Source organism: Benincasa hispida, chromosome 1 (genome assembly GCF_009727055.1).
Source record: "Benincasa hispida cultivar B227 chromosome 1, ASM972705v1, whole genome shotgun sequence".
NCBI lineage: Eukaryota > Viridiplantae > Streptophyta > Magnoliopsida > Cucurbitales > Cucurbitaceae > Benincasa > Benincasa hispida.
The window spans coordinates 19,817,175-19,833,726 of NC_052349.1; the positions used below are offsets into that span (position 1 = coordinate 19,817,175).

Below are 16,552 nucleotides of genomic sequence, written 5' to 3' on the forward strand. Positions count from 1 at the left end.
AAATTCCACTTCTCCAAGTTTTATTACTAACTATTCATATATTACTAAATATTTCATAGTGTATGAATAGTTAGTGATAAGACATATGCTTTTTCAAAAGTCGTTTTTGAAAACATGTTCAACTTTAATTAAATGCATTTTTGTGCATTAAAATGTAATGATGTTTATTTATGTTTAATATGGTACTTTTATCACCATGAGAGACATTCAATTCCTCTAAGGAAAATTACTAAAATATTGCATAACGTATAAATAGTTTTGGTAATTAGACATGTTTTCAAAAGTTATTTTGAAAATATGTTCAACATTAAATATACACATTTTTTTGTGTTAAAGATTAACACATTTACTACTCAACTATGAGAGTGTAAGGACTAATGAATTTGAAAATAAAGACAAATTTTATTCTCCTGAAGGGTACATGACTTTGATTTTTAGAAATGACATTACGGGTAATTCTCTAAGAGGTAGAGTTAAATTATTATTACCTGTCAAAAGCTTTGCTTCTCATGCAGGTGTGTCATTAAACCTTATTAGATAAGGTTATCTAGCCAATGTTCGACTTTCTTTCTTTGACCCAAGTGGTCCTATGTTAGAAAGCATAAGTCTCATTTCACAAATAATCCATTAATATGATTGATGAGTATTTATGAATAAATGTATCCTGTCCAATTTAACTTTGAAATGTTCAAAAGAAATTAGCCTAAAGATTAAATCACTTTGGCAAACGTATTGTGACATTATGATTTGATCATAATTAGTACCGGATATTTTACGTACTAAGCCCAATTGAGAAAGATGAGATGAGATCTCACTTGGAGCATTCAGTATAATTTGTGTGACATTTTGGTGTAGGAAAAATATGGCCTTGTTCAACTTAGTATATTTTAAGTTCTCTGTTGAACTAAGTCCTAATGTTCTTAAATTACACTGATGTCTGACCTCATTAAGGTAATATGATATAAATTTCATTATTTTGAACATTATTTTTGCCAACATGTTTGTGAAATAATGTTGTATCATGGAAGTATTATAAAATTTGTTAGTTTTGGGTAAGTTGAGACACTTGTGTCAAAACAAACTCTTACTGAAAGTAATGTTCAAAGATACCTAAGTATTCCTTTGGACTTTCCAAAGTAAAATGATGTGTTTGTGTGATAAATACTGATTTATTTGAAAAGTTGAAGGGTGCAGACTGTCTTGATGAATTTATTTAAAGTAACACCACGTAATAGTTAACAAGTGTTGTTGACCATTTATTTCATTTGAACGTCAATTTCCGACTGTCAAATAGATAAGTTTTTATGGTAGTGGAAGAGTTATGAGATAACTCAATCTTTACGATAAGGCTTACCTGAAGACTTTATTGTCATATAAGACGATAAAATGATAACTTATAAATCTCTCGGTAGTGGGAGAGTACTTATGAATCTTTCAGTAGTGGGAGAGCCATGCGATGACTCAACCTATGCTATGACTTATTGGAAGTCAAAGCTGTCATACTAAATCTCACTCATAGATAAGTTTTTATGGTAGTGGAAGAGTTATGACAAGTATTGAAAGAAGTTGACAAAATTTATTAAAGTCATAATTATGACATGAAGTACTGTACTTAATCTCACTCAGTTTTTTGTAGACTTTCATTGATGGGTCTACCTCATAGCATATGCAGGGGTTTACGAAAAGAAAACTTGAAATTGTAGTATTTGGAGATATAGATCTTCAAAATAAGACTCTTGCATTAGGTGAAAACCCACGCTAGAACTGTTGGGTGAAAATAGACTATGATTCAATTTTTTACCTAGTTTTACAGCAGAGTCTTAGTGCATTTGCTATTGCATGTAAGATGTGTAAAAATGAATAGTTTCTTTAATGAAAAGGAGTTCAAAGCGTCTATACAATTTCAAGAAATTTTTTGAGATGTGTAAAAATGAATACCTTCTTTTATAAAAAGGAGTTCAAAGCGTCCATACAATTTCAAGAAATTTTTTGATATAGTATCATAATTAATGACTTTAAGCGATGATGAGATTCTTGTACAGACAAGAAAATGAAATGTGGATTTTATTTGTTCTATATTGATATTTGCTCATTATGAATAAAGTAAAAATCAATATACAAGTTTTAATTGTTCAATCAATTTCAAACAGTTGATTTGAAGTGATTTTGTACATTAAAAGTCCATATACAGATGTTTAGGAAATGTTGTTTAATTTGTCTCATGCATCTTACATTTACGAAGTAGTTGTTTATGTTCAATGCGATTGCTAAAGATGGAATTGTAATGTACTAATCTACAATGATGTTGATATGTCTAAGAAAAATGTTTTCTAAGACACCTCAAATGTTGAGAGCATATCAATTTTAGATGAGACTTTATTAACATTTAGTATACAATTTGTTGGTTTAATCGGGGAATTCGATGGTATGACCATTGTGCGTTGAAAATTAAAATTTACGAATAATGAAACTTCAGTGTATATAGTTTAAGATTTATTATTTTACGAGTTACACTGTTTCATATAGGATTTAGAGAATTCCATGTGTTTATCCTAGATGGTGTCTATTAGACTGAAAGGCAGTATTTTGCTTGTGAAGCAATAATTTGCCTATGTTCAATGTATCTTGAGATATTAGAAAACTGTTTCAGATGTAACTTAATCTATCCACTTTATGCAATAACGTGATTCAATGATTAAGTTGGAGAACATATGTAAGTACCTAGTGGAAGGAATAACATGGAATGTGAGTACATCTCGTTGGTGAACAGATGATTCTTATTGACATATTGATATAACTATTTGTATTATATAAAAGGTGTAACGACCGGATCCTTACACATTATGATCCGACCGCTACGACATGCATACTTAGACTTTTCTATCATGAGATGATTTCTGGTGAAAATTTCAAAGAACATATCTAAATTTTATTAATTAGATAAAAAAAAACTATATGAAAAGTTGATTTATCAAAACACCAGGATCTATAAAACAATAGCGTGGTGGTACAAAATGCATATGCCTATAATAGTGAGTTTGATGGTTGGCCATTTGAGCGACGTCCAATTGTGCAATTACGCTGTATCCTTACCTACAAAGTTTGTAAAAATATAGGATGAGTATATAATATATCCAGTAAGTAGTTCTCACGTAGGGTAGTGACTAAATGCACAATCACAAGCAACATATCATGAAAACATATGGTTGGGACCGAAAACGTATAATAACATGTGGTGGTCGGTTATGCTTCAACAAAATCTCTCCGCCCTGATAGGAAGATGAGGACCTAAGCGAAACTAACCCATCTGATGATTAGCGGGTCATGCAGTAGTAGGCCAGAGTCGCATCCAACATCAACCATTAGCATAACGTAATATTGGACTAGAGGGGTGCAACCATACATACCACTAGTCCCTAACGTAAACATAACGTAAGATTAGGCCTGGAGGGTGCAACTATACATGCCCTGCCAGTCCTGGAAGCATAAATTTCTCTGCCCTGATAGGAAGATGGGACTTAAGTGGAAACTAACCCATCTGATGATTAACGGGTCATACAGTCAGTAGGGCCAGAGTCGCATCCAACATCATCCATTAACATAAACGTAAGATTAGATTGGAAGCATAACTTACACCTAATTAAAACTTGATTTTAACGTAATCGTGTGATCAACATAATGCATGGGTCCCTTGTAGAGAAATGTATTTTAAACATGTAATGCAATATAACAATTAACATAATCATGCAACATAATAAAGGTACACTACCATAGAACACTTAAAGAGAAGTGAGATAAACTACTTACCTTGACTGTATCTAATTATTCTTTATTATTCTTTATGATTGATCAGTAGAGCTTTCCCTTTTAAACTAGAAGGAAATTTGGGAAGAATATTGGGCAGCACCTTACCCGAGCTTTTCTTTTTAGCTACGACGTTTCACTCACACTTACTCTTTCACACGATTCTTTGTTACTGAGATTTGTTTGAGAATGGGTTAAATCTTCAGAAAAGGTCTTATTTTAGTAGTTTTTAGCTCTTCTCAGTATGACAAATCATCTACAGGGCTTCTTTAAAATTACTTAGGGTTTAAGGATTCCTCTCATAAGACACCTAATCTTGGCTACGTTTGCCCTTACGTCATCATTCTTTGTTTGTATTCAATTTTAGGTTTTTCTATGTATAATCTATAAGATGTGGCCAAATTCAATGCATAATCACGCTTCTGTCCAAATTCGCTCTCTTTTGTTCTTAGACATCTCTCTCTCCAGTTTTTCTGCGGCATTCTCGCCTTCTCAATTTTCTTCAATCTCGCTAGTTTCACGCGTGGTTGCCTTCACAACTTGTGAGTTCCACTTCCTCTTTTTCAATTTTAAGAGTATATGGGCAATTAATTCACCTCTAATTCTTCCAATGAGTAGTGTCCAAACAAAAGTTATCTACTGCCCGTTGTCTTCTGAATTAGCTAGCGTCTAACTTCAATTAATCCTCCCTGATTCTGCTCCCTTATTCATTATTTTTGGTTAATGAATAAATTTCCAATTAATCCAATAAATTTTCAATTTCCAATTATTCATTATTATTATTATTATTATTATTTTCTTCTTCTAAATTTCCACCCCTTTAAATAAAATTTCGTCCTGCTTATTATTTGACATTTAATTTCCTGTATGAGTTCAAATTTGGGTCGTTACAAAAGGATTCTCTAGACTAAAGTGTGAAAGGATCTTCTAGACCGTCCAGGACTACGAGACATGTCTTTAGTGTGCTAAGGAAAATGGGAGAGCATGTAGGGTATAGTGTATGCCCTAGGATACATATCTCGCTGGCTCATATTTTTTCGGTTTTAGTGCAAGTGGGAGATTGTTGGGGTATATGCCCTAAAACCTCATGGTTTTATATTAGTTGAATCAATGGTTGATTAGTTTTATATTACTTGTGCAATAATCCATTAACCTAAGATCCAAGGTTATCTGATGTAACTTAAACATATATGTGGAGACATATAGGTGGATTATGTTTAAGTGATAACCTAAATGGTCTGTAGTATATGGATAAGATTAGGTGCCTAATCCTGGTAACACTACTAATATGGCCCGCTTTGTAGTTGTTACAATTGTTGTAAAATGCTATAAATGATCTGTCCTGATCATTCTTGTGGAGACATGTGCGCGAGAGTATCTTATACAAAAGAGTATGTATAAAGATCGGACCACAAAATATTAAGTCTCTATTTATAACATCGTTGCTAGAAAAGACTTACATTTCACCAAGATGACCATAGGTGACTTGACCTTAATCTTGAGTGAATTATGAACAAGCCTATGAGGGTGATCCTTTGATTTGTATGGGTGAGAGTGGCCAGATTTATCGACTCAATAAGCCTACCATTTTAGGGATTCATCTGATTGAGGAGCTGGGAACACAACTATACAAGAAGGAATTCACTCATTCCCTATAGTTAGGGTAAGAAAATAATTTGCTACTTTAAGGGCTGATTCTAGGACCTGAACAATGAGGCACCTCACCCTCTCCTAGCTCGAGAGATATTTGGTCATAGTTGGACTATGACTAATTATTCATTAGAGGGAATAGTGGAACTTAAGAAGTTAGATGTAACTACAAGCATAAAACGATAATTTGACCCAGCTGTACTTACGAGCGATTTGTAAAGGGTCAACGCACTATTGATTGGTTATATCTAATGGACACATAAATATATCTATAAAGAAAAGAGTTCAGTTGTCGGTCTTTAGTGGAGTGACCGATAGTTAATAAATGTTGATTAATTTGATTAAAAGAGTTTAATCAATTAATCTCGTATCATTGGAGCTTCAATCTATAGGTTCATAAGGCCTCTTCGTTCGCTCAATGAAAACTTATGAGATTCAAATTAATTCTGGTGTGATTTGAATTGTTCAAATTAATTAAAGAGAATTAATTGTATAAGATACAATTAAATAACATATGCTGATACATTATATAATATGATGTATGTTGATACAATTTTTATGAGAGAAATAAATATTTGAATATGATTCAAATATTAATTATATAAATATGATTCATATAAAAACTATATGTTAAAATTTAATGTACATATGATTCATATTAAGTTTAAATATAATTTTATGAGATAAATAAATATTTGAATATGATTAAAATATTAACGATATGAATATGATTCATATAAAAACTATATGTTATAATTTAATGTGAATATGATTCATATTAAATTTATATAGTTTTATGAGAGAAATAAATATTTGAATATGATTCAAATATTAATTATATGAGTATGATTCATATAGGAATTATATGTTAAAATTAATATGAATATGATTCATATTAAATGTATATATTTTATTGAGAGGTGTTATAATTTGAATATGATTCAATTATTATTTATATGAATCATATGATTCATATAAAAACTATAGCTAAAATTAAAATGAATTTGATTCATATTAATACCTTAGGTTATTTGAGAGAACAATAAACTATAGTTTATGTTATATGTGATATAATATTAACTGTAGGTTATATGTTATATGTGATTCATATTAATACCTTAGGTTATTTGAGAGAACAATAAACTATAGTTTATGTTATATGTGATATAATATTAACTATAGGTTATATGTTATATGTGATATAACATATAGTTTAAATATATATTAAAGTGGTTAATATATATATTAAATTCAAATTTAAAATTTGAATTTAATTATTTCAAATTTAATAAAAGGGAGGGAGTTACAACTCCCTCACCCCTTATTCTCTCCTTCTCTCACGTAACAAATGAGGAGAGAAAAAGTTCTCTCCCTCTCACTCTCTCTAGTTCTTCTCCTTCTCTCTGTATTGTTTACAGAGAAGAATTTTTTTTCAATTCTCTTCTCCTTCCCTCCTGCCAAACTTATGTGCAAGTCCACAACTCTACACGGTTTCCGTCCTTGAGAATAACGGTGAAGACCCTGTGGTAGTGTTTGGTTGTGACGTTTGTGGGATTGGGAGAAGACGATGCGAATTGGAGAGGAACCTGAAGAATTGGTCTTTAATGGGTAAGTGACTTCTTAATCCCTTCCTCTTTAATCTTCAATGTAGAAAGCATACTTAAGTTTATGTTTTTTCATTGTTTCCGTCACTCTGAATTTTCTGCATTATGTAAAACGAAAACTTAGAGACTAATGTGTCCAATTTCTTCCACTGTAGGGAGTTACAATCCCTTCATGCCTGTGATTGAATGAGCTGGGCCCAGTATTGCAACGCTCGACCTAAGTGTTGCAACCCTGTGAGAAGAATTATTTAAACTGGCCTAGTCATCCACACTTGACATACACGATTTTGAGCATAATTCTCCCTTTCTTTTTGACATTCTCTCTAAATTTCTTTTTCCTTACTCAAATGAGACCTCTCTAGACCATTATCTTGTTGATTCTAACATGTACCAAGGCTAAGGTACTATTCTCTAGTTTGAGATTTAGGATTTATAACTTGATTTGTTATCTCATGAGATTATGAAGATTTGTTGTCTTGAAATTTTAATTGTTTGTTGAATCTTGTCTTTGCACTTATTTAATTGATTGAATATGTTTGAGATAATCTGACAAATTAGTCAAATATGTTTAATTCTCAGTTATAAGTTTATACTTAATCCGTAATTGTTAGGTTTTTTAGATCGCCAAGTAATGAAAGTTAAGTTAGAGTTGCATATTGATTTGGCTTTTCCAATCGAATAGCATTCTTCTATCTAGCTTAGGAAAAATCTGCATCAAATACTTAATTGGGTTGTTCCTAGTTATTTTCTTCGTCTTAGGAATTGCCCTAAACCTTAATGCTAATTAGTTTGCATGTTTAGGAGGCTTCATAGACGTAAGAATTAATTTGATTAATTGGACTTCAGAAGTTATTGGCTAAGTTAAAAACCGATTAAATTGCAAGGCACTTTTTGATTAATCAATAATTGAGTAGCAAATTAGGAATAAACTCAATCTACATGAACTAGGCTTTGTCTCATTGATAGTTTAGTTTACTCCACATCAAATTTGTGTTCAATCGTTACAGTTTTTAATCAAATTTCTCGCAACCGAAACCAACTCATCAAAACCCCTCTAGCTACTCACAACAAGTAACTTAGTAGGAAAATTGACCGGCTTTCTGAGGACCGATCCATTTCTACCTTAATACTATAGAATTAAAGTAGGAAACGAAACAATTATTTAATCAAATTGAGAATCTCGACAGCTTTATGGTTTGCTGGAAACACTTACCTAAACATTACAAGGTTTTATGCATGACAAAAAGTGTGATTAGAAAAAAAAGAACTCCACCAAAGCTTTAGATGTGTATTTCTTGTGAGGACAGAAAGTATCGGCTCACGCATCTTGTGTCGGAAAATATTGAAAACTTCTATCCACATAAATATACGTTGGCAGAAATTCAAAACAATTTCTATCCCGCATCTTGTGTCGGTAAATTATTTTATTAGATTATTAGAGAATAAATTAACTAAAATAATCATGAAATAAAACAAAACAAAAATAAATATATGTAAAACTAATTGTATTATAAATAAAAATAAAATACTTTCTTATATTTATAATAAGTTTGGGTTGGTGGGTTGATTTGAGTTATTTTAGGTGAACCCATAAACTAATTTAACCCATAAAATTTTCATCTATTTGAACTCAATCTAACTCAAATAAGTTATAAGTTTTTTTGAATCTTCGTATTTTTTGAACACCTCTAATCAATTATATAAGGATTTGGATGGTCTAAATGTTTATTTTAGATTAAATAATATAGGGTGGAATATATTTGAAAAATTAAATTCAAATTTAGTAGGGTTTTGTAAGGGGTAAAATAGGAAAAACGAGGACGAAACCAATCCATCCTAAATTCACGTTGGTCATTTGACTTTCTTTTTAGCCATCTATTGCAATTTTTTTATTTTTTTATTTTTATTTTTTTTAACTTAGTTGGCTAAAAAGAAATTTCACGTTGGTGCCTAAGCCCAGTCGGCCCAATGCAAAATTTCAAAATAATCACTTATATGTAATCAATTCAAACACAACTTAATAGTCAAGATATTGACCAACTTTAAGAAGTATAACAAGTTAATTTTAATGAGCAATGTTAGTTGTTGACTGTTGTAGTATAGAGTAGGAAGAGTCGTGTAGCTCAATTTCTACTTGCAATTTTAATATAATGACATATTTGAAATAGGTGGAATCATTTTTATCTATTCGAAATCACTCACAAACACATGTTTGAGAAGAAAGGAAAAAATGGTGTTAATATTGAATTCCATAAACATATTTTCGTTCACGTTTATTTCAAACACATAAAAACATAAGCTTCTTCTAAGGCTCACACTACAAAACAATTATTGCTTACAAGACCCTAAAATCCGAGAATAAGAGTGACTAAAATGGAAACCAATGGACCTAATTAAAAAAAGAAAAATTCATTTACAAGCCGAGGCTTCAAAATCAGGGATGACAACAAAAACAATGGACCAATTAGCAATAGATATAAAAGAGTTACTATCACGATAAATAGGCATAAGACTTGGCAAATCTCCCTCTTTTGTAGTCTCCAATAAATTTCCATTCAAAAGTACCGTGGAACTTCTAAGTAAGCCATTAGTTGGAGTTAAATGATATTCCTCCCTTTGAACTGGCTTGTTAGGCAACCTCATGTTCATGTTCTTTTCAATCTCAATTGTGAACTCTGTTTGGTTGCTTAGATTAATGAATAGCATGCTTACACCAGTCTACAATATAAAATGATCAATTTAGTTCAATATGGTAATAAATCTAATCAATATATTCAAAATGTTACTAAAAAATAACAATCAATCAACTTCTTACTCTTCCTTTGGTGCAATGAGCATAAGTACGCAAATAGGAAGAGACATTATTGTCAACTTTGAGAACACCAGGACCCATAAGTTGGTGAAAGAGAAGTGCCCTAAAAAAATAAACAAAATACACCAAATTAGAAAAATACTTTCACGAGTGTTTAGGACAAATATTGGAATCGTAAAATTGAAGAGTTATGAAGTCGCAGGAGCCAACATAAGATTGATTTTTCTTTTTTAATCGTGAGACCTATATTTCACAACTCCACTCTCCTACTCAAGCTCTTTGAGTTAAACACCCTACTTTGGAAAAAAAAAATGAGAAATTATGTTATGGGCCTTACCCATAGTAATCTGGCGAAGGGGCTAAAGTATGGGGTAAGAGAACACCATAAAATCCACCAACCAAAGTCTGTCTACAATATACTTTGGTATTGTACGAAGCAGCCATTGCAAGTTGATCTAAGTACCTATTGAATTCACTATTCAAATTATTGGAATAGTGAAAAACAATTGTGCAAAAATACACCATAAATAAAATAAAATAAAATAAAATAAATTACCAGAAACCATCAATAAATGTATTAGAAATATAAGGACTTCCACCATGATAGGATCCACCAGCTTCTCCAACCCAAGCAACAGACCAAGGAGCATGGTTTTGAACTATATTCTCAAGTTGTTGAAATACACTTGATTCTTGACTGAGATAGTTTGGATCTACAAACCTATAAATTATCTTAGGGTCATCCCCTGAAATCATACAAATAGTTCGTTAATAGTTTATATATAAATAGTGTAATAAAACATATTATTGATACAACTCTAGAGACACTCGAATATGAAATAACTAACGAACCTGCACCCATGTTGTATATATGATGAGTGAGAACATCGATGATGTTGGAGCCTGTTTTATTAACAAGATCTTCATACCATGAGGCATCAAAAAATGCACTAGGTGCTACAATTAAAGGCTTTTGTTGGGAGTTGTTGTACAAACGATCAATGATTTCCCTAAGCTTGATCAAATCTTTTGCATATTGTGCAGCAGTAATATTTGCCCCAATACTATTGTGACCAACCATTTCATTACCTGTCATAGTATATATATATATATATATATATATATATATAAAAGTTATATATTACTCAAACAAGAGAGAAATTAATTTCTTAGTATATTATTTAACTTACCAAACTCCCATGAATTTATTTGATAATTCTTTTCAACAGTGTATTGAATAAGTGCCTCTGCATTGGTGTAGTTCCAATCTCCTCCCCAGTACATTCCTATTGTGGGGTGCCTTCCCAAGAGGGCATTCAAGCCAAAAGTCACTATTGCCCTATATATTTATAAAGAAAAATACATTTTTAAGTATGTAAAATACTTGCGTGTATTCTGAACTACATTTTAAATCACATAATAAGAAAAAGTAAAAAATATAAAAAAGGAGTTTGTCATATGATAAATTGCAGTAATTGAACCATGATACAAATGCACAATTATTTTTGAGAGGGTGAAGAAGATACTAATACATACCCTGTCTTGTTGAAAAACTGATTCAAATCATCCCACCTTTCCATAGACAAACATCCTTCGGTAATTTTAAACATTCCAATTTCATCCCTTACAAATTGAGGACAATTAATACCCTTGAAGCTCCCAATATCATAAATCAATTTGTCTTGCAAAGAACCTCCTACTCGAATCCTAAGAGTCTTGAAAGCTAATAAACATCATATCCAACATATTTAGTAGATTCGATTATATTATTTTTGCTATAACCTTCATTATTGTGAAGGGGTTAAAAAAATCATACCTTGCACAGCCTTAGTAAGTGTAGGAAGAGACAAGTTCTTGAAAAAGAAATAAAAAATTATTAATAAAAATAAAATACAACAACACAAATCTATATTTTATTTTTTTATAACAAATATGCTAAAATTCTCACCAAATTGAGCACAGATGCATTGCCATCCCAAATACAAGGAATTTTAGAGCACTCATTGAAAGGCCAATAGTCAATAGTCATACAAATATAATTCTCATCTGTTTGTGCTATTGTTGTAGTTCCATCAACCACAATTCTACCCATTGTAACATTTTGACCATAAATTATTGGAATAAAAGCAAGCAAAAATATCCAAAAATCCTGCCTTTCCATTGTTTGAATCAAATTCCTACCAAAAAAAGTATAAAAATTATTTTAAAATATATATAGATCCAAAGTTTAAATCAAACCATTGTAAAAAATATATGTATATTTACCTTTTGTATTGATGAAAATACGATGAGGTTTCAGGAAAAAAAAAATTATAATAAAGAACTCGAGAAGCCTGAAAAAACTCACAAGAGATTGTTATAATTAGAAAGAATTGGAAATGGTGGTGAAAACAATTTGGAGGAGAAGGGTTTATATATGCTTCAAATTATTCTGTTTTTTTCCCACCATATAACAACAATAATAACGATGGTTTTGATTTCTTCTTCAAATAATTTCAACACTGAAAATTTATTTCATAATTATAAATTTNATATATTTTCTCTCCATAAGTTTGAAATTTGATTTTGAAATGCATTCAAATTTCAAACATCACTTAATTGTATGGTTTTTCTTTGAGAAATTTAGCCATAAAAGCTAATATACAAACTTAATTTAAAAAATATCCACAATTTAAAATTTTTTCATATTTAGATTTTTACTTAAATTTCTAATGTAATTTTAATCTTCGGTTAAAAAATAATATTGTAATTAAAGTGTGAAGTGAATAAATTAAACCTCAGATCATAAGATTGATAGTACGAATATTATGTCAATTGAGCTACATTTTTTTGGTGTTTAATGCAGATTTTAATTGATATAATTTCTTTCATTTAATTTAATGATTTTCAAGTTTTTCTTTATATAAATTTTATTGATAGAAATTTCATTAAATTCAAAATATCTCATTCAACTAAATTCTGTATGGATTTTCCTTTCAAAGTTCCTTATTTTGAGCCATTTATATTTAATTGTTTTATAAACAATTTTTAATATAAATATGATTTTTTGATATTTGTTTTTAGTTTTAGCAATTTAGAGAGGGTTGTCTTTGGCCAAATATTTTCCCATTTTGTTTTCTACGTAGTAACAAGTAACATTGAGTCACTTTTTAATAAGTTTAAAATATCATTTTGGTTCATGTATAATTTTAAATTTGTTTAGTTTTAATTTCTATACATTCAAATGTTCAATATTAATCTTTATATATTTAAAAATACATGGATTAAAATTGAATAAACTTTAAAATGCATAACCAAAATGATATATTTTAAACCTTTACACAAACATCTTATTATTTTAAATTGTTTAAATTTCAACGTCCTTTTAAAAAAATATATATTAAATTTTAATTTTTTTTAACAAATATTAACATATGGAAAAAAATAAAATGCAAAAAATTGAGAACAAAACCGATAATAAACTGAGCCAAATAAAAGTCAATCAATTGGTTTTGTTATTGATTGGACATTATTCAGATCCATTCTTTATAAAATCGATTGGTTTGGTTTGACTTTTGGCTAACCCCAAAATCGAAAAAATTGAACTGACTATCACCCCTACTACTAGATCACCTAGATGTAACCTTTTTGTTATGAACCCATCAACAAAAATATGCTCCTTTTGGTTGTTTGTTTATTTGTTTGTTGTGTTTTAGGATAAGCATGCTCTCTGACTCTGGTATTAGATGTAACGCATGACTTTTTGGTTAAGTTGTAAATTTAGTTCTTATAGTTTTGAAAAAGTTAGAATTTAGTCCTTATGAATTTGATAAAACCTCATAAGTAATCTCTATCATCGGGCTATTTATTAAACTTTTATCAAACTACAGAGAACAAGTACTAATTACAAACTATTTGGACAAAATTCTAACTTTCTTTAAACCATAGGAACCAAATTTACAATTTAACAAACTTTTTGGTATTCAGAAATTTTGTCCCTATATCCATCTAAAAAAAAATAGCAAAACAAAAAAAAAAAAGAAACCTATTATTGTTTTCACAAGTGCATTTCCAAGTGGTATGCCTATACGTGTCAAAATATATTAGTAAAATAATAATTTAATAAGATATAGCCAAAATAGCATAGCTAAACCAACACAAAATTGGAAAAAATGGAAAAATTGTTGTCGACGTTCTTAACGATTTTGTTGGAAAAATTGGAGAACAGAATGTCGATGACTTTTTCGATGATCGACGTTCTGAACTCCAAACGGAACATTGACAACACTAGGATATGTTTCATTAACAAGATCTTCATACGATGAGGCATGAAAAAATGTACTAGGTGCTACAATCAAAGACTTTTGTTGGAAGTTGTACAAACGATCAACAATTTCCATAAGCTTGATCAAATCTTTTGCATATTGTGCAACAGTAATAATTGCCCCAATACTATTATAGCCAACCATTTCATTAGTCGTCACAATATACATATATGCATACATACTTACATATATATATGTGTTTTGATATATATAACACTTAAGTTATATATTACTTAAACAAGAGGGAGATTAATTGCTTAATTAGTATATTATTCAATTTACCAAACTCTCATGAATTGTTTTGATAATTCTTCTCAACTATGTATTGAATAAGTGCAGATGTATTATTATAGTTTCAATCTCCTTCTTTCGCTTTCATATTGTAGTAGGGTGTCTTCCCAAGAGGGCATTCAAACCAAAGTTCACTATTGCGTTGTATGTTTATCAAGAAAAAACACTTCTTTTAAGTATGCAAAATACTTTCGAGCATCTTTAACTACACCTTGAACTACATAACAAATTTTTTTTGAAAAAATAGAGCAATCTAGGATGTAGGAAAGAAAAATAATATTATAACATAATCTATCATATTAAAAAATTGATTCAAATCATCCGACCTTTTCATACAAACATCGCTTAGTAATTTGAAACAATGCAATGTTGTCTATTACAAATGGAGAACAAATATTGTCCTCGAAACTTCCGATATCATAAATCTAATTTGTTTCGCAAAGAACCTCTCCAACTTTAATTATAAGAGTCTTGAAAGTTAATAATCATCATATCCAATAAATTAGTGAATTGGATTTTACATTAATTTTGCTATAAAATCCATTATTATAAAAAGATTTTTTTTAAAGGTCATACCATGCACCGCCTTAGTAAGTGTAGGAAGAGACAAGTTATTGTAAAAGAAAAAAATTAATTAATAAATAAATAAAAACAAAATACTATATATGTCTTTTTAATAGATATATGCCAAAATTCTCGCCAAGTATTGAAGCATTGTCATCCACAAAGCATTTGGGGGCACCCATTGAAAGGCTAGATCAAGTCATACAAATATAATTATCATATGTTTGTGCTATTGTGGTGGCTCCATCAACCACAATTCTATCTATGGTAACATTTTGACTATAAATTATTGGAATAAAATCCATTGTTGGAATCAAAGTCCTGCCAAAAAATATTATAGTAGTTTCAAACAAATATAAATCCAAAGTTTGGGTTGAAAAAAAATTAAATGATTGTAAAATATATACTTACCTTTATGTATTGATGTATTGAGAAGATGAGATATCCGAAAATAAATAAATAAATAAAGAACTCCAAAAGCCTAAAATAACCCTCAAGAAAATTTAGAGAAAAATGGTTTATATACACTTCAAATTCTGCCGTTTTTTCCCCTCACCATATAACAACAACAATAATGGCTTTTCTCATTAACTCAAAATCAAAGCCGATACACATCCTTTTCAGCCCCAATGGTGGAAAATTATGGGTCCAATCAGATTTATGAAATGCATTCAAATATCAACGTTGAGTTTTTTTTTTTTTTTTTTTTTTTTTTTTTTTTTTCTTTTCTCATGAGAATTTATTTATTTCAAAATTATAGTGACCAAATTTACAATTTAACTAAAGGAAAAAAAAGGTTAGATTTTATGTATCAAAGTTACAAACTTACCTCTAATAAAAGAGAGCATGTTTTTGGTAAGGTGGCGAAAGTTGTAAATAGGTTGAGTAACGTCTACACGAACGAGTGACAAGCGTGGCGGACGATGGACGTGGTGGATCGGTGGTTGCTGAACTGGTGCGGTGGCGACGTGGGTGGTGTTGGGTTGGATGTTTGAATCTTAAAAGAAGATGAGGAATAAATAGAGAGGGAGAGGGAGCATGGGAGCATCGGAGCATGGGAGAATGAGAGAAGAAACCAAAGTTGGGGGACTTGGGAGAATGAGATGTCACTATTAAGGTTTGCTTTTTCAAAGAAAGCATTAAATGATCATATGAGGATTGAAAATGGGTCTCAATTATGGGATCAAGGACGACCGATCTAAGTCCATGTTCCCATTTTTCTATCCTCATAAAAAAAATATTTTTTAATAATTTTTTTAAAAAAATAAATTGTCACGTGATAGGTTTTAATTGCATGTTTTTTTCTTTTATGGGATGATAGTTGGTATTCATTAATTTAAAAGAAAATTAGATTGATTAAACAAATCATATTTTCATTTAAAAATATAGTAAAATACAAAACTTTTGAGAATTATAACAAAATGTGTAGGATGCAAGTGAATTCATGTTATGTTAATCCTAAAATGTTATACTCATTTAATAGCACTTTAGTTAATCCTACCGCTTCGTTATTTATATTGTAA

At 30.1% G+C, this 16,552-nt stretch overlaps 1 protein-coding gene across 3 annotated transcripts; it reads right to left on the minus strand.

Moving 5' to 3' along the window:
* Positions 1 to 9,343: 9,343 nt before the first annotated feature.
* On the minus strand, positions 9,344 to 16,124 carry LOC120074064 (heparanase-like protein 1). 3 transcript variants are annotated; one of them, XM_039027059.1, is made up of 11 exons: positions 15,859 to 16,124; positions 12,136 to 12,203; positions 11,819 to 12,047; positions 11,687 to 11,723; positions 11,407 to 11,593; positions 11,061 to 11,209; positions 10,723 to 10,959; positions 10,427 to 10,616; positions 10,208 to 10,333; positions 9,874 to 9,973; positions 9,344 to 9,776 (listed from the first exon to the last, which is right to left on the minus strand). In XM_039027059.1, exons 3-11 carry the CDS (start codon positions 12,029 to 12,031, stop codon positions 9,468 to 9,470), a joined length of 1,548 nt encoding a protein of 515 aa, XP_038882987.1. In that variant the 5' UTR covers positions 12,032 to 12,047; positions 12,136 to 12,203; positions 15,859 to 16,124; the 3' UTR covers positions 9,344 to 9,467. The 3 variants fall into 3 exon arrangements, with proteins under 3 accessions (XP_038882987.1, XP_038882980.1, XP_038882996.1); XM_039027052.1 differs by having other exon boundaries at positions 10,208 to 10,345; XM_039027068.1 differs by lacking the exons at positions 11,687 to 11,723; positions 11,819 to 12,047; positions 12,136 to 12,203 and having other exon boundaries at positions 10,208 to 10,345.
* Positions 16,125 to 16,552: the final 428 nt, after the last annotated feature.